Below are 19,507 nucleotides of genomic sequence, written 5' to 3'. Positions count from 1 at the left end.
GAGCCCTGTCTGCGATCTACACCACAGCTCACGACAACACCAGATCCTTAACCCACTGTGCGAGGCCAGGGATTGAATCTGCGTCCTCATGGATACTAGTCAGATTCGTTTCTGCTGAACCACAATGGAAACGCCCAAAGTTTTAAAATTTGTTTTTCTTTTATAAAAATGAGTTGACTTAAAAAATTATATAGGAGTTTCTGCTGTGGCACAGTTGGTTAATGATCCAGCTTGTCTCTGTGGTGGCACCGGTTTGATCCCTGACCCAGTACGGTAGATGAAGGATCTGACATTGCCACAGCTGTGGTATAGGTTGTAGCACCAGCTCAGATTCGATTCCAGATCTGGGAACTTCCATATGAAGTGTTGGGTGCAGTTGAAAAAGAAAAAAAAATATATGGAAACATCTAAAAAAAAATTTAAATATCTTCTGAAGGCATCTCTCTGTGTATATGGACATAGTTTACATAATGAGGATCATACAATACATGTTGAGTTTTAAAAATTATATTCTATATACAGACCTATTTTTTTTTTTTTTTTGTCCAGGTCTGCAGTAAATGTATGGTAATTAGTTCTTGATAGATAATAATCATACTAGGGCAATCTAACAGTAACTCTTTCTCCAGAAAGAGAATTATTTTCTTTAGGCAAAATAAGATGTTTACTTTGTTTCAAACTTCGAGGCATCTTGGAATTTCACAGTGGATTTTTAATTTTGAGACCAACAAGGCACAGTTCCAGCCACAGGTACCACAATTCAGATTATACATCTATCGATAGCTGAACAAAGTGGGCTAAAGTAAAGAAAAGGATTCAGAACATTTAAGGTGTGCATTTCAGAAGTCCGTGGTGGTGCAGCATTATTACTGCTGTGGCTCAGGATGCTGCTATGGGGTGGGTTTGATCCCTGGCCTGGGAACTTCCACGTGCTGAGGGTACAGCCAAAAAAAAAAAATAAATAATAATAATAATAATCCACTTTGGGAAAAGAGTTATAAGTAAATTCAATAGGTGACTGACTCTGCTAAGTCCTGTTACCTAAGTCTAGTTAACCACTTATGAAAGTGGGGATAAGAAGTGTGTGTTTCAACATGTTAGAGCCACAATCAAAGGCAGACATTGTATCTCGTAACTCCCTTGTGTGGCACAAAGGATTTCCTAACATCTTCAGGTGATTGCACTGTGGGTGGGAAAACAGCTAATGTGCCTGATGTGTCTTGACAAATCACCCTGCATTTCTAGAATTTTCCGAATGATCAGGCCCTTCCTGAGGCAGAAGGAGCCAGGGCTGACAGTTCCCAGCAGGCAGGCACTGGCCCAGGAGCTGCAGACCCATCCTCCCACCATCTCGCAGGGATACACTAGCGTGGGCCTACTTGCTGGTTTTTTGGTTTTTTGGCGTGTGTGTGTGTGTCTGTGTGTTTTGTTTTGTTTTGTTGTCTTTTTTAGGGCCGCACTCACAGCATATGGAAGTTCCCAGGCTAGGGGTTGAATGGGAACTACAGCTGCCAGCTGCAGCCACAGCAACTTGGGATCCAAGCCGTGTCTTCGACCTACATCAAAGCTCACAGCAACGCCAGATCCTTAAGCCACAGAGCAAGGCCGGGGATCGAACCTGCGTGGATACCAGTTGGGTTTATTAACCACGGAGCCACAACGGGAACTCCCTACTTGTTGTTTTATAACCTGCGTTTTTTCCTCTTGACAGTTTGTTCCCTGCCTGTAAATACAAATCCTCACCATCAGTTTTAATGACCACGTAGTGTACATTGGAATGTCTGTATCACAGTCTATTTAACTAGCCTCCTAGGATGAACATCAGGTTGTATTTAAATCTTGCAAGTAAAAAAGTGGCATAATTCATCTCCTTTTGCACTCATCTCTAAGTACTTAATACCGTGATCACCTTAGCATAAGTAATTGGGGGGGCATTATTGAGTCACTGGGTATGTATGTTTAGCATTTTTTTTTTTTTTTTTTTTGTCTCTTTGCCATTTCTTGGGCCGCTCCCACAGCATATGGAGGTTCCCAGGCTAGGGGTCCAATCGGAGCTGTAGCCACCGGCCTACGCCAGCACCACAGCAACTCGGGATCCGAGCCGCGCCTGCAACCTGCACCACAGCTCATGGCAACGCCGGATCCTTAACCCATGGAGCAAGGCCAGGGACCAAATCCACAACCTCCTGGTTCCTAGTCGGATTCGTTAACCACTGAGCCACGACGGGCACTCCAGCATTTTGATACATATTGCCAAACTGTCCACCAAAAGGAGGCTGTTCATGTATAGACTTAATGACAAGTCACAAGAGTGACTTTTCTTCACACCATCTCCATTGCTTTATTGGCTGGTTTAAAAAAAAAAAAAAAAAAAAAAGATCATTGCCAGTCTAGTAGGAAAATATATCTGAATATTGTTTTAAACATTTCTTTCATTACCAATGTCCACTAAAATGAAGCTGGACTGTCCAAGGGGTCAGCTTGAAAAAAACTTTTTTCATGCCACCAATAATTACCTGCAGAGTAACCCATAGGATTGTTGCTTCTGCCAGATCACCCTGTTTTGTTTTTTTTTGTTTGTTTGTTTGTTTGTTTTTCCAACTTGATTCTGTCTCAAAAAAACCGCCAGAACCTGTAAATAGTTTTTTGTATCTGGTGTGTCTGTTTGTCCGTCTTCATTCTTCATTCCCGGGGTTAGCAAGACAGTGCTGTTTTCGTTTCACGGTCGTCTCTTAGCTTTGCACATGTTCACCTCTTTGAATGCTCCTCTCCTCCCTCTGTAACCTCACTTGCCCGGACCCTGTCCCCTTGTTTCTTTTCCCCTTCCCACGACTGTCAGTTTCCTAAATGTTTGCAGCCCTAAAAAGTGAAAGTCTTGAAATCTTTTGTCGGTTCATGCCTTTTCTGCACCAGCAAAGGAAGTCTGGCCAGCTTTTATTTCCACTTTTGTCTTTGTTAGCAATACCCCACCTCCCTTCTTTGAATTCTGTCTTCATTTTTTTGTTCCTATTAAGTTTACGACAGGACCTACCCCCTGACCTCCTGCCTACTCAGAAAGCAGTCCTTTTTTTCAGGCAAGGAGGCCCTCAGAGCTCTCTCAGTGTGAAGATCTCCAGTTTCGCCCTTGTAACTCTGTGCTCTTCATCGGTTTCCCTACCCTCGCTCACTCCCTCTTCAGTGGAAAAATGTTTTTGTTGACCAAAGGACGGGGTTTTCTAAGAGGATCCGTTGGTTCTCCAAAGTCACAGCAAGTACAAAATTAATCTGTGTCTGTCTTAAGGAAGTGGGAGAAATTTCTCTCCAAGTGTTCAGGAGGAATTTCTAAACATTTGCTGGTGTTCTTCTGCGCTCATGTGCTGGGGTCTGCCATGGCTCTTCTGAGGCCTCGAGCAAGCATTTCGGGCGGACGCAGCTAGACATGGTCATTCCTGGGCCACTGGCCCCAGAGGCGGCCTGGCGCTGTGGGTGGCCCAGCACCTGCTCTTCGACATTATTTTCACAGACCCTTGATGGGTAAAAGATTTCAAGGAATGTGGAAAATACTTTGAACTTTCTTTTAATTCATTTATGGTGACGGAAACCACTTTCATAGGCTAAAGTTTGGAATTGTTGATGTAACCTACTTTGTGGTATGATCGCATGGCAAGGGCACTGAATTTGAAGTTCAGCCAACCTGAGACTGAGCCCTGGTCAAACTGCTTGCTGCTCATAATGTCTCTGCCCTTCAGGGAACTTTGAGTTTAGTGGCAAGAAAGTCATGGAACATTTTTTTTCCCAGAAGAAGATAACTACTTTTACAAGAAACGTGCACTGGGTGCTACTTGCAAAGGGCCACCCAAGTGTCCAGTAGAGACGAAAAAGCCTTCCCTGAAGAGTTCGTATGTGAGCTGAGATTTAAAGTGATGAGATGGGAGTGAGAGTGGAGAATGGGAGGAGGTGAGTGACTCGAGTCAGGGAGTGAGCAAGGACATAGAAGCACGTGTGTTCCTGGCATTCAGAATGGTATTACTAGAACGAGAAATCTGAGAAAGATGAAAAAGGATCTGAAGATAAGAACCAATACAGAGCCTTCAGATTATGAGGAGTCTTGAATGGTAAAGACAGACTATCCTGTAGGCTATGGGCAGCCGTTTAAATTCAAACCCGAAAGTGGTATTAGATGAATTATGTTAGTGCTATGTAGGTTATATTAGATGGATTACTTGGCAGTAGGTTAGAGTATAGTCTAAAGAATTCTTCTTCTTCTTCTTCTTTTTTTTTTTGTCTTTTCAGGGCCACATCCGTGGCATATGGAAGTTCCCAGGCTAAGGGCGGAATCAGAGCTATAGATGCCGGCCTACACCACAGCCACAGCAACACCAGATCTTTAACCCACTGAGCAAGGCCAGGGATCAAACATGCATCCTTATGGATACTAGTCGGGTTCCTTAACCACTGAGCCATGTCAGGAACTCCCAGTCTAAAGAATTCTTAACCGTTTTTGAGCCTCAGTTGTTTTTTCTGCTCAATGAACTAATATTAATACCTGTCTAATTAATTTAACTAGAAAGTATTGATAGTTGATTTTAGGACACTGACATGTAAGAATTACCTCTGTGGTGTTCCCATTGTGGCTTAGAGGAAACGAATCTGACTAGGATCCATAAGGACACAGGTTCGATCCCTGGCCTTGCTCATGGGTTAAGGATCCGGCGCTGCCGTGAGCTATGGTGCAGGTCGCAGATGCGGCTCGGATCTGACGTGGCTGTGGTGTAGGCTGGCAGCTGCAGCTCCGCTTCGACCTCTCACCTGGGAACCTCGATATGCCATGGATGTGACCCTAAAAAGACCAAAAAAAAAAAAAATTGCCTCTGTGGCTGTTGAGGCCATGACTCAGTATTTTCAGAATAACTTCCTTAGAGTCCTAAGACCCATGGTTGATTCTGAGTAGGTTCAAGTGTGTTATCTGTGTATAAGAGAAAGATGGGCACATGTACTAGGATGACTAAAATAAAAAAGACAAAAGATGTTGTAAAGATGTGGAGAAATCAGAACCTTCATTCATTGCTGGTAGGTTTGTCACATGTCGTAGCCATTTTGGAAAACAGTTTGGTAATTCCTCAAAAAGTAAAACATCACTTTATGACCCAAAAAAATCCCTTCTAGATATATACCTAAGGAATTAGAGCCTAAGTCCTTGTAAAGATGTGTACACAAATTTCCATAGCAGCATTATTTACAGTAAAAAGGGGAAACGGCCAGCAACTGATGAATGGTTATACAAAAGGTGCCACATCTGGAATTCCCATTGTGGCTCAGTGAGTTAAGAACCCAACTAGTATCCATGAGGATGCAGGTTTGATCCCTAGCCTTGTTCAGTGGGCTAAGGATCTGGCATTGCCTCGAGCTGCGGAATAGGTCACAGATGTGCCTTGGATCCCACGTTGCTGTGGCTGTGGCTGTGGCGTAGGCTGCTCCGATTCAACCCCTAGCCTGGAAACTTCCGTATGCAACAGGTGTGGCCCTAAAAATGAAAAAAATGGAAGAAAAAAAAGACCCAAATGTGCTGCATGTACACAATGGAATATTATTTGGCCATAAAAAGGAATTAATTACTGATACATGCTTCGCCATGGATGAACATTAAAAGCATTATATTAAATGAAAGAAGCCAGTCGCAAAAATCATATATTAAAATTATTCCATTTGTATGAAATGTCTAGGACAAGCAAATGCACCGAGACAGAAAGTTTATTGATTGCCAGGGGCAGGCAGGGTGGGAGAAGGTGGGGGGGTAACTGCTAATGGGTATGGGTTTCTTTTTGGGGTGATAAGGATATTCTAAAATTAGATAGTGGTTTGATTGCACCACTTGGGCTATACTAAAATATATACTTTAAAAGGATAGATTTCATGGTATGTAAATTATATCTCAAATTGTTATAAAAAAGAACTTAGACCAGACTCTCTGCATGCATAGGAACCAAGGTTAGTATCCGATAATGTTTTTGAATATTTCAGGTACTTAGCACAATGTCTGAGCATAGTAAATACTAAAATCTTTGTAAAAGAGTAAATATTATGATACCAAAAGGAAGAATCTTGGATACAACTCATTGCAGGGATGGAAGGCTGAACTAAAAAAGATGGGAAATAAAAACTATCAGAAATTATAAGAAAACTCAAGAGGTTGCCAATTCCAAAATAAATATATAGAGATTAGTATATTTACAATAACCCAGTCATAAAATAGCATGAAAAAATATGTTATTGACAAAAGCAATATAAAATAACTAAGAATAAACATGGCAAGGAATGTACAAAAACCTGTGTGGAGAAAAATGACCAAATGCTGCTGAGGGACATCAAGGAAAACTTGAGCATATACCATATTCATGGATGGGAGGACTGAGAATTGTGAAGGTGTCACTTCTCCTCTGAACAGATCCATATACCTATGTAATCCCATCTTAAATCCAGTAGTGTTCTTGGAGGAAGAACTTACTGTATGATTATAATGTACATCCTTGAGGGAAAAAATCCCCGAAACAAATCCAAGAAGAGTCAAGAATCTTTGGAAGAGAGGAATTATGGGAATTCACCGTACCAAAGAGTAAAGTACGTGTATAAAGCCGTAATGTTGGCGCAGGAATAGCAGACAGAGCGTAGAGTGAAAGAATGGGGGGAAGATGCTAACGCTTACTGAGCAGTTACTCTGGGCTTTCTGGTTATTTAAATACCATACAACTCTATGAGGATCGCTACTATAATTTTCTCCACGTCATGGATGAGAAATCTGAGATTCAGAGAGATTTTGTAATTGGCTCAGGGTTATGTAAATACATGGCAGAGCAGGAGTTCAAACCTGTGCTGATTGCAGACTCATTGTTATTAATTAGCAGAGTTTAATTCTTGGAGGTTAAATAAATGAGGTGATAGCAGCATATTTAGATAGAAGAGGATTATTTCCAGCATCGTATAATACCAGCCAGAAGTTAGGACTAGCCTAAACTTCAAGCAACAGAGTATTGGCTAAGTAGAGTATAGTGCACGTCTACCATTAATGATTATATATGATCATTCACAGTTATGGAAGAGAATATTTAATGACACGGCATTAAGGATAGCTATCTTAAACTGCAGAGTGGATTACAAAACAGTGTCTACACAACGATTTCCTTTAAAAAAATGTATATCCAGAGAAAAAAGATGGAGGGGATTTATATCAAAACATTATTTTCTCCAAGTGTTGAAATTATCAACGATTTATATGTTTTCTTTTGGCTTACCGATATTTTCTGTTTTTTTTACAGTAGAATGTTTTTTCTCTAAATAAAAATAATTGCAGAATTACTGTTTTTTTTTTTTTTTTTTTTTTTGAAGTGTGAATTTCGCACCCTGCCAGCCGACTGAGCAGGTCCTCTGTGCTCGTAACGTCCCTTCTGTTCCTCTTTATCCCAGTGCGTTGTCATCGTGATCATAGGGTCTTGTCATTTACCCTTCTAGCTCCTTAGTGCCTGGAACAACGTCTGGTGCCAATTATTGTTTCAATCCATAAATACTTCAGTGAGGAAAGATGAAATAGAATGAGAAGGAAGCAGAGAGTGAGAGAGAAAGGAAACCAGCCCTCAGAGATATGGGGCTGAGATTATTTTTCCAGCTTCATTCTCCAAGATCCAAAAGTAGGTGGTGAATGATATGTTACTTGTTTAAATCTTTTTTCATTTTTTGCTTTTTAGGTCTGCACCCGAGGCATATGGAAGTTCCCAGGCTAGGGGTCAAGTTGGAGCTGGAGCCAGACTACACCACAGCTACAGCAATGCAGAATCCAAGCGGCAACTGTGACCTACACCACAGCTCACAGCAGTGCTGGATCCCTGACCCACTGATCAAGGCCAGGGATCGAACCCGCATCCTCATGGATACTAGTTGGATTCGTCTTCCCTATGCCACAACGGCAACTCCAACTTGTATAGTTCTTTATACTAATCCAGGAAATGAGTTGAACTGCTTATCTTTAAACTGATGGTGAAACACCAAAAATATACATGAAGAGATTTACCTACAAAAAAAAAAAGCAGAGTTAGGGTTCCTATATTTAGAGATGCCAGAGTGAACCTTGCAGAAATTGAGACAAACGAAGGCTATTTCAGTAGAAAATGCAGCTGTGCCACTCACTCCCCCGTTCTCCCTGTCCTTCCACCAGCTGGACCCAGAAAGCCATTTTTAGCAAACGATGTGGCAGATGGAGGTGTTGTTGCCTGGTTGCCTTTCAGACGTTTCTGGGTAAAAGACCCTAAGGGAGCTGGGGGACTGCCTGCTGGCTCAGCTGCTTGCATCATCCATCTATGTAAACCCTGGACTTCAGAAAAAAGCCAGAGAAGTCAACTTAATATAACTGTCATTTTTCTTTCCAGGAAGGGGAGCAGTTTGTAAAGAAGATTGGTGGTATTTTCGCCTTCAAGGTGAAGGATGGCCCCGAGGGCAGAGAAGCCACCTGGGTGGTGGACGTGAAGAATGGCAAAGGAGCCGTGCTCCCTAACTCAGGTCAGTGCAGCGGTGACCTCAGAGAGGCGCACTGACAAACAGGCGCGCCCTGGAACACGGGGGTCTGCTCTGTGCTCTCCCGCACCGCCGGCGTTAGAGGCATAGGCCCTTGTTAAAGAACTGGTGGGAGTTCCCAGGTGGTGCAGGAGGTTAAGGATCTGGTGTAGTCACTGTTGGGGCTCAAGTTCTATCCCTGGCCCCAAAACTTGCACATGCCAAAGGGACGGCCAAAAGAGAGAGAGAAAGGAAAAAAAGAACTCGCGAATCCTTGGGAACAGAAATACATCCCAGCTGCTTCCTCCCAAAGCTTGGGAGGCACCATGATTGTCGCCAGCCTTTGGCATTAGGATTCAGCAGACTTGGGTTTGGGGTCCTGGTCCTGCCACTCACAGATTCTAGTCTTGCACAAATTATTTAATTTCTCTCTGAGCTTTGTTTTTGTTTTTTTAATCTGTAAATGGAGCTAATAAATAGTACGTGTCTCATGGGGTCGCTGCAGGGTTAAGAGAATTATCTCCTGATTAACCTGTAAGGGACGTGGTTCGGTGTATGGGTGTGTGACCAGAAGACCTGTCTATACTCATATCTCCCCGTCTTCTCATCCTGGTTTTTCTTGCCCTCACTCCAGGCAGTTTTTGTCCTCATCACTGTCCTCAAACTGTTCCTGCCAAGGTCGCCAGTGACCACCGTGCTGCTCATAAATTCAGTGGTTCATTCCCAGCCCTCGTAATAACATCGTTTTTCCAGACTTTCTTCTTACCTAGTGCCCAGGTGCCTTCTTGAGCTCTTTTCCTGTTTTTCCTCATCTCTAAGTCTAAATGTTGGGGTGCCCTACGGCCCACCTCTGTCTATATCCACTCCCTGGGGCTCTTATCTAGTCCCGTGCTTTTAGGGCCATCTCTACACTGATGACTCCCCGATACCTTCCGCGTGAACCCGGACTCTGAATTCCAAGGTGCCTCTCCAGCTGCTTAATTGACAGCTTAGTTGGATGCGTCGTAGGAATTGCAGAGCTACCGCGTATGGAACTGAGCGGCGCGTCTTCCTTCCCTCCCCTGCGTAGTGTTCTCCCCCGACTGTCTTCTCTATCTCGGCGAGTTGCTCCTCTCTCTTACCAGTTCCTCAGCCCGGAACCCTCGAGGTCATCGGCGGCCCTTCAGTCTGATCCACCAGCAGATTCTGTCCTCTATGACGAAGCTTGGTCTAAGCCTCCATCATTTCTCTTCGTGGCCTCCCTGTTTCTCACCTCTGGTGTTGCCGTGTGGCTGGGGGAGACGCTGGCGGCTGCAGCTCCGATTTGACCCCTAGCCTGGGAACTTCCATATGCTGCAGGTGTGGCCCTAAAAAGACAAAAACAAACAAAAACACTCAAGGCAGATCGGGACCCTTCTTGGCTCAAAACCATCCAGGGGCTTTCAGCTCACCAGAGGAGAAGCCAGAGTTCTTACACTTGGCCCACGTGATCTGGCCCTGGTTGGCTCTGATTCACTATAGTCTGCCTCACTTTGTTCCAGTCCCACGGGCCCCCTTGGTGTTGCTTGCACGTGGGGTGTTCACTTCAGGGACTTGCTGCCTGGAATTGTCATCCCTCAGATATCCTCATGGCCTGTCCTCTCACTCCCTTTGGAGTTTTGCCCAGATGTCACCTTCTCTGTGAGCCTTTCCCCGACCACACGTTTAAAATCACATCCCCGTAACTGTTCCCTATTGTCCTTTTCTGCCTTATTTTTCTTTATAGCGCTTATCGCCATCCAACAGACCGTATCTTATTTATTTGCTTCTTGTCCATCCCTTCGCTTAGGTTGTAAGCTGCATGAAGGCAGAGCTTCTCTCCTCTCTGGTTTACTGCTGCATTCACAGTGCCAAGAATAGTACCTGCTATGCGGTCGGCCTTCAGTAAAATAAATAATTTAAAAATGAACAGCAAAATGCATGATGCTCGGTACATGGTAACTGACTTTGTCTGTTATCTTTCTCTTGTTGGAGAGAGCCTGGTGTGGTTAAGAAATATGATGCATGGGAACGAGCTTTTTAAAGGGTTGTGCTGTGAACTTTGAAAGTGATTTGGTATATGATCCGTCTGTTAAAGCCTTCGAAGCGGAGAAGTGCAAAGTCAGAGCTGTGTTTTAGAAGGTGACGCTGGATGAATTGGGAAGAAGTCAAAGGCAGTGAGGAGGATGGCTGGTTACCACCGTCTGAGGAGGCAGAAAGGACAGCCTGAGGGTTGGCAGTAAGGAAAAAAGGATCTTGTTCCATGACAGCTGCGGGCATGTCTGGGGTGAAGTTGATGGTTCCCGGAGGTTGTGAAGGGGGTGGAGTTCATTCATTGCTGCCTTGCTGAGGGCGGTCCCGGAGGAGAGAGTGACATCAGGAGCACAGGTGGCAGGAGGGTTGGCCTCCGCAAGAAGGGATGGGTGCTTCTTACTCTGAGAAGATAGGTAAATCTCCAGGGAGATTCTGAGAGAGAGGAGGTTGGCAGAGCTCCTGGGATAGAGGTGAGAGCTTGGAGAAAGAGAAGGTTAAGGGCAGTGTCACACGCGCTGTTGCTTATGGAATCTGCCAGAGGTTAATGAGGGAAGAGCCAAGTGGCCGTAATCTGGCGTGGGCAACATTTTTTCCTCAACATGGGTGGGCAGAAAAATAACGCCGTTTGCCTTCTTGAGCTGCCGTCTCCTGGGGTGTAGGATGACAACACACTGCTTCCTCTAGCTGCTAGCTTTTAAGAAATAAAGGCAACTCTGGGGAAATAGTGCCAATTTTTTAAAATGACGCATGGTTAATAGCTACTTCAGGATAATATGTTGATATACCCAGACAGACTGTCAAGGTGATTTTTACAGAAAATGTTTCCTGTGTTGTCATTCGTGTTTGTCGTGAAAAGATAATATGCTCGTGGACACATGCTGCCTCGTTTCAGAAAAACCTTGCTCTCTGCATATGGACTCTGGCAGCGAGCTCTCCCCACATCAATCACGTGCCCCATCCCAGACCTGAAGGGATTTTACCCTGAATTTCTGCCGAAACTGATACTTGTTGGCAGCCAGGAATGGTGCTGAAATAATGGACCTAGCCAGTAAAAGCTACCACGGGAAATTGCCAGGTCCTTTCACACTGGCCAACAAATGACCGTTTGTTAGCGATCAGCCGTGTTAAAGCATTAATAACCTGTCCTAGTATGGACTGGCATCTTAAAGAGAATTGCTGGTTCTTTTGACATGTACATGCTGTTGCGAGGTCTGCTTTCTGTTAACCAAGCAAGATTACTTGAAATGTATTTCATCTGCTTATATCCATAGAGTTTGGTAGCGATACAGATGGTTATAGCAACGACTTTTAGATTTCGTGCATTTTTCCATAATGTTTTCTTGCTGCCTGGATGCTTCTGCGTGAATTCTGCCCTTCCCTCCAAACCTTTGAAACGCCTCCCGTAGCATCTCTCCGGGAAGCCAGCTTTCATTTTAACGTGACGTAGTATTCTTTCATTCCTTTATTCTGCCCTCTCAGCACCTGTTTGCATTCCCAGCCCTGCCCCTTTGGAGAGCATGGTAGAGAGCCTCAGTTTCCCATCCCCGAGGTACAGCAGAAAGAGCAGAGCCTGTGAAGACCCCCAAGCCTGTGTTCAGACCCTGGCTCTGTCCCAGGCTAGATGTCTACCTTCCCTGAATCCAGGGGTCTTGAAAATGGTGAGAATGATGTCCCCCCGGGGCACTCTGGTGGGGATTCGGTGGGATGAGGTGAGTAAAACACCTGGCGGGGAAAGTGCTCAGTAAATCATTGCTTCCTCCCAGCCTGTATAGTAAACATTCATTTCGCTTAAATACAGTAGAATTTTCTGTGACTCCTCAAAAGGACTCAAGGACCTAAGAAAGTACCTGGGATTCATGCGATGCTGATGCATCGAGGAAGGCCCAGTTAAAACTGAGCTGTTGGGCGTTACCACTGTGGCTCAGAGGAAATGAGTCTGATTAGTATCCCTGAGGATGCAGGTTCAATCCCTGGCCTCGCGCAGTGGATTAAGGATCCAGCATTGCTATGAGCTCTGGTGTAGGTCGCAGACACGGCTCAGATCTGGCGTTGCTATGGCTGTGGTGTAGGCTGGCAGCTACAGGTCTGATTCGACCCCTAGCCTGGAAACCTCCATATGCTGTGGGTGAGGCCCTAAAAAAAAAAGAAAAAAAGAAAAAAAACCTTATCTGTTGAATGTTTGTATCCTTTCCCTAACAGGAGGAAGCCATAGAGCTTAGGAGTAGGGAGTGTGGGCTCTGGCAGCAAGAATCTGCTCTCATACCTAGCTCAGCCACTTATTAGCTGTGGGACCTTAGGCAAGTTGTTTGACCTCTTGGACCCTCGTAGGATTATTGTAAAGATCAAAGGAGTCTGTGTGGGAGCTCCCTTTCCTGGCACAGTGGTTAGTGAATCTGACTAGGAACCATGAGGTTGCAGGTTTGATCCCTGGCCTCGCTCAGTGGGTTAAGGATCCGGCGTTACCATGAGCTGTGGTGTAGGTCACAGACGTGGCTCAGATTCCGTGTTGCTGTGGCTGTGGTATAGGCTGGTGGCTACAGCTCCGATTGGACTCCTAGCCTGGGAACCTCCATATGCCAGGAGTGGGGCCCTAAAAAGCAAAAAAAAAAAAAAAGATTCATTATATGGTTGCATGTAGCAGTAGTTCTTTTTTACTGTGTGAATGCACTGGAATTTATTTATTCAGTTCACGATTGATGTATGGTGTTTCCATGCTGGGGCCTTATGAATAAAGCTGTTATGAACATTGTCACGTGTCTTTTAGTGAATATACGTGCTTATTTCCATTTGGCATATAACCAGGAGTAGAAGTACTAAGTCATGAGGGATATAGCCAGTTTTCGGATGTGGATATAGTATTTTATATTCTCTTCCATCTTATATGAAAATTCATTTTTTCCACATTTTTTACCATATTTGATAATGTCATTTTTAAAAATCATGTTTATTAGGTATAATTTACATACAATAAAATCTGCCTTTTTTAGATTTACAATTCTGTGAATTTAGACAGATGTACACAGTTGTACAGCCACTATCAGAAATCAAGCTATAGACTGTTTCCTCAGAATGTCCTCATGTCCTTTTGTGGCCAATCCCTTTTTCTCACCCTCAGGCCGTGGCAGCCACTCATCTGACTTCTGTCCCTATAGTTTCACTTTTTCCAGAATGTCATAACCTGAAAGTGGAATCATACCGTGTGCAGGGCCTTGAGCCTGCTTTTCAGTGGGATTCATTCATGTTGCTGCATGTGTTATCAGTAGTTCATTCCTTTTTGTTGCTGTGTAGTTTCTCCATTTACCAGCTGATGCATCTTCGGGTTTTCTGCTGGCTTTTGGTAATTGCAGTAAGGCCACTGCGAACATTTACATAGAGGTTTTCGTGCGGGTTTATGTTTTTGTTCCTGTTAGTGAACACTTAAGAGCGGCATTGCTAGGTCGTATGGCGTACGTATGTTCAGCTTAGTAAGGAACTTATTCTAAAGTGGCTGTATGGGAAGTTCCTGTTGTGGCTCAGTGGTGATGAACCCGACTAGGAACCATGAGGTTGCAGGTTCGATCCCTGGCCTCGCTCAGTGGGTTAAGGATCCGGTGTTGCCGTGAGCTGTGGTGTAGGCTCGGATGCTGCGTTGCTGTGGCTGTGGCGCAGGCCGGCAGCTGTAGCTCCCATTCAACCCCTAGCTTGGGAACGTCCATATGCTGTGGGTGTGGCCCTAAAAGGCAAAAATTAAGTAATTAATTAATTAATACAGTGGCTGTACCATTTTCAGTCCCGTTAGTATTACATGATCTTTCAGTTGCTCCTTATCCTCACCGGCTCTGGGTATTGTCTGTTTTTTTAAGGCATGCATTCTAGGGGGTAAGTTGTTGTATCTCACCCTTACTTTTAATGTACATTTTCTAGCTGATTAATGAATTGAACACTGTTTCATGTCTTTTGCCGGGCGGTGGGGGAGGACATTTGGAGATCTTATTTTTGTGCCTGTTTTGTTATTTGCCCATTTTTGTATTGGACTATCTAACCTTTTCTAATTGATAGGAGTTTTTCATATTTTCTGGATACAGGTTCTTTGTTAGATATGTGAATTGCTTATATCTTCTCCCTCTCAGTCTGCTCCTTGTTTTGCAAATAGTTTTATTGGCACACAGCTGCATTCCTTTGTTTATGTATTATCTGTGGCTGCTTTTGTGCTATAGGCGTAGGATTGAGTAGTTGCAGTAGAGACCTAGTGGCCCATAAAGGCTAAAATATTTAGTGTCTGATCCTTTTACAGAAAAATCCATTAACCCTGATCTATATAGCTATTTATTTTCTCTTACCACATAGCAAATTACCACAGATTTAGTGGTTTAAAACAATATATACATTAGTACCTTTCCGTTTCCATGGGTAAGTTGGCGGAAGGCAGCTTTAGCCGCATCCTCTGCAGAGGGTCTCATAGGCGGCAGGCAGGGTTTTGGCCAAGGCTGGGTTCTCATCTGGAGACTTGACTGGGGAAGGCTTCCTGTGCAAACCCATGCATGTTGCTGACACTTTCCTTGCAGCTGTGACCGTGATCGATTTCGTTCCTATGGGTCGTAGGTCAGAGTCTGCCCTCCGCTCCTACAGGCCAGCATCCTGCCCTGGAGCCCTCTCTATATGTGGTATGCAGTGCACAGAATAGCAGCTAGTCTATTCAAGGCCAGCAGGAGAGTGACAGTGAGTTAACCAGCAAGACAAGTCTTGCAGAATGTCACAGGACTCAGGAAGTGCATCCCATCACCGTTGCCACATTCTGGAGGCCAGACGCAAGTCCCAGGTCCTGCCCACACGCGAGGGTGTGTTCTAGGAAGGCACGAACCCCCGAAGGCAGACCTTAGAGTCTGGGCGCCACAGTGACTGTTATTACTGTATCGATGTCGAAGTTTCCGGATGTTTTTCCTATATATGTAGACTTGAATATCTGTTTCGAAGGAAGAAATGGGCTCACGCGTACAGTTTGTTTTGTAACTGGCTTATATGACGGTATCATGAACAATATCCCATGAATATCTTTTCAAGTCGGTAGAGTGCAGTTCCGCCTCATCTGATGGCCGCCTTGTAGTGATGTGAACGTACCATGATTGATTTAATAAGGTGCCCTCTTGTTAAATATTGAGGTTGCTTGGGGTTTATGCCACATTTTACCAGGTGGCCAGAGAAATGCATGTCAGTGCCCTTTTTGCCACACTCCTGCCGGATGTGATTCCGATGCACTCGGTGGCTTTTGACTAACATGTGTTCGTGCGTTGTCTCCTTAGCGCAGGAGGCAGCGTGTCGGTCTCATAAAATGTATGCATGACCCTGAACCCTTCTTGCTTTTCTCCTGCCTTCTGCCCGTCCCTGTTTCAGATAAGAAAGCCGACTGCACAATAACGATGTCCGACTCAGACTTAGTGGCTTTGATGATGGGTAAAATGAATCCTCAGTTGGTGAGTATGATGGTGCTTATATGCCTCTATTCGGGGCTTGGGGGGGTGGCCTCTTCTTCATCACTCGCCTCAGCAAGTGGTCAGTGCAGAGCGGGCAGACCCGCCAAACTCCGTGTTTCCCGAAAGGTTCACTTAACAAATGACAGACCATTGTGGAGCTTGACCATGTGCCAGACCCTGTCCTGTGTACTTTCTTTTTTTTTTTTTTTTTTTTTTCTTTTTTCTTAGGTTTTTGTCCTGTGTACTTCACATACCCAGGTGACTAAGAAATAGTTCCATGCTCAGGGCATCCCCCGTTCGGTATAAGTCAGGTTTGCAACAGACTTAAGCGCAGCCAAATATTCGAGGTGCCCCCCTCCCCAGCTTGTGGTTGGGGTGGGAGAGTGGGGGAAGGAGAAGCCGGGTCTTCCTGGGCCATCAGAGAAGGCTTCCCCTGTGACGTGATACCTGGCTGCGTCCGGGGGACGGGCGGGGGGCGGATTAGGAACTGGCATTGCCCACATGCAGAGTAGGAGCCATCGAGGCAGAAAGAGGGACGGGTGTGAACAAAGGCAGGATCCCTTCCATTTTGTACCTTTGCCTCTTCTCATTTCACTTGAACTGTCCTTCCTCGACAAGCTCCTTGGCTTTCAAAATGTCCTTTCCAAAGACCTCCTGCCGCATTGCGAGGGGGCTGTGGACAGTCCCTCTTCTGGGCCACTTCCTGGACTGCAAGCTTGGCAGGTCTCTGATTTTATTGGTCATAATGTGCCCCTGCTAGACTGTGTCTGCCTCAAGGGAATGAACCATATCTTGTTCATCATCTTTTTTTTGTCTTAAGGGCCGCACCTATGGCACATGGAGGTTCCCAGGCTAGGGATCAAATCAGAGCTGTAGTCATTGGCCCAGCCACAGCCACAGCCACAGCCACACTAGATCCAAGCCACGTCTGCGACCTACACCACAGTTCACGGCAATGCCAGATCCTTAACCCACTGAGCAAGGCCAGGGATCGAACCTGCATCCTCATGGATACGAGTCAGATTCGTTTCCACTGAGCCACAACGGGAACTCCGTTGTTCATCTTCTTGTCTCCAGAACTTAGCATGATGCCTGGATTAGTTTGTATCTGTCTAAAATGGGTTTATGTCTCGTCTAGATGGTCTGGGCCCCCAGATCGTCAAAGGTCTTCTTCCCCTGTTGAGAGGCACAGGATTGAACAGATGTGGTGTCCTGAGCCGTCCGTTAGTCATAGATAACACAAAGGAAGTTAAGCTGCTGCTTTCCATTGTAACCTTATTTTTTGTTGCCTTGGCCTGGTTTGTTTTAGATCTTGTTCCTGCCATACCCTCATAATTTGAAAGATTGGATAAAACAGCTAAATCTGACTCCTACTCCTGTGCCTTTTTAAAATGCTTTTTCAAGGCAGCTAAGCATCTTTCAGACGATGCATTGACACGTGAGAGACGGGTCTGTGACGTTTCGGCTGAATACGCACCATTGACAGCTGGCATTTCCACCCACTGCACCCTCTCCAAAAATCTGGACAGAACACAGGCCACCAGTCTCGGAGCTGGCGGACATCCACCTTCCCACCCACTGCTGCTTGTTCCTCGGTCCACTCCGCACGCTTCCTTGGCAGGGCAAGCAGACTTCACACGCAGCTGCCCTCGTCCTCTCAGTTTATCTGTTTGCCCCCCACTTGGGGGAGTGAAGTGTCAGTTTGCTTTTCCTGAACACCTGTTAGCACCCTAAGGCATTACAGATAAAACCTGGAGACCTTTCTGTGGTTGTGCTAATGGCCTTTCCTTATGCTCCGTAGAGGATTTGACTGGAAACCATCAAATGCAGTGGAAATTATAATTTCAGTGTTTGGCTGCAGTTGAAACAAAGCATTGTGCTCTCTAACAGGAAGCCCACGGGAGGAACACGCTAGGGGCCAGATTTAAGTGATTCTTAAGTTTGGGTTCTCTAAAAGGTGAAGGTGTGTCTTTTCTATAATAACGATTAACTAAAAAGCCATTTCCTCTTTTAATTAATAAAAGGGGAAGATGCCGAATTTCTCCCGGTCCATATTTTTAAGGCATATGTGCAGTGTATCGTGTTCTGAGACACCTGACCTTTAAGCCATCAGACAGAAGGCTGTGTGCCATATAGAAAGGAAATATTTAGTTTGTCCAGACAGAGGAAGGGGGAAAAGAAAGGAATTAGTCACCCTTACCAGAAGGTGCAGAGAAAGCAGAGCTCTGTGCCTTCCTACGGTTGAGGCAGAAGAGCCCGTGACATCTTAGTGAACTTGTTAGGAGGCGAAGGCTACCAGAAACTTCTCCTCTCACTTTCCCTTATTTTAAGAATTAAGTTAAAAGGCTGAGATCATAGCAGGGAAATCATGCTGTGTTCTCAGTTTTGGTATTTCTTTAAAGTCTTCCTGGGGTTTTGTTACATGATAAATTTAGCAAACATCATGTGATCTAATCCCAGGCAGTTGTGAAATGGAACAAATTGTGGCTCTGCCCTTGGGATCGGTTTGATGCTCTTTATTGAGCCAAAGATTAGCACAGGCACCTCGGTCCCAGCAGGCTGCCTGGCCTCCCTCTGTAGGGAATCAGTCCTGATCGTGGAGACCGAAAAAGGAAGAGACTTGGTGGCATTTCACCCACGTTGTATTGACTCCCAAGAGTTTCTTGGTGAGTTACGCATGTGCTTTTTCTCCCTGCTAGCCGAGCCCTGGAAATTTCAGCTCATATTTCTGCTCCACGTGTAACGGGATTTAAACAAAATCAGTCTAGTCTGGACCCACTTTGCCTAATATTTGGAAAATGTACTCCCTTTGAGGAAGGCAGGTAAAAGCAGGCTCACTTTCTCAGAGAACACATTTGGGGAGGATGCACCTTTGACTGCTCTGCGTAAAGCATGGCTTTTGCACATTGGTCCTTTTGAAGAATCTGGTTCCAAATCTATTCCGGAAAGTTTAAGAGATCTGGATAAATAAATCATCTCGGGACTGGGTAGTCTAGAAATATCAGCAATCTCAAAACCCAAAACACCGAATAATAAATTTTCTCTCTTCTTACAGGCCTTCTTTCAAGGCAAATTGAAAGTCCTTGGCAACATGGGTCTGGCTATGAAGTTACAGAATCTTCAGCTTCAGCCCAGCAAAGCTAAGCTGTGAAGAACTCCCTTTGCCTACCTTTGAAAATCAAGATGAGATATACAAATATATAGATGCGTATATTTCACTGTCAGAACCTAGACTGAAAATTCACATTGGCAAATAGCATGAGATTAGTTTTTAAATGGGTGTGACCAATCCTGTTTTTCCTACGGGCTGGGTAAATAGAACCTGATGGTATACTACTGCTTTGCAAAATTGCCTACAAATGTGCATTACAAAGTTAATGTGGTAATTATGGTTTAGGGTACAATTGAGTTTTAGAATAAAATTAGGAACAGCAAAATCCAAAAACTATGTAAACAACAGTTCTCATTTTGCTTATAAAGTATGTTTGAGGATTATTCTGCTGAAG

The 19,507-nt window shown here is 44.7% G+C and overlaps 1 protein-coding gene across 1 annotated transcript in view; it reads left to right on the top strand.

Annotated features, from left to right (window-relative positions):
- The window catches only part of SCP2 (sterol carrier protein 2), a 124,775-nt gene extending 105,623 nt beyond the window's left edge, over positions 1–19,152 (top strand). The window contains 3 exon segments of the mRNA NM_001168415.1: positions 8,397–8,526; positions 15,922–16,001; positions 19,057–19,152. Coding sequence (NP_001161887.1) covers positions 8,397–8,526; positions 15,922–16,001; positions 19,057–19,152 — 306 coding nt within the window.
- The last annotated feature ends 355 nt before the right edge of the window (positions 19,153–19,507 follow it).

This window comes from Sus scrofa, chromosome 6 (genome assembly GCF_054392235.1).
Source record: "Sus scrofa isolate SSC_HxYL_T2T_F1_AM1 chromosome 6, Sscrofa_HxYL_maternal_Yorkshire_Landrace_v2.0, whole genome shotgun sequence".
NCBI lineage: Eukaryota > Metazoa > Chordata > Mammalia > Artiodactyla > Suidae > Sus > Sus scrofa.
Note: the sequence above shows the minus strand (reverse complement) of the source record. Positions and strands in the feature narration are given on the sequence as shown.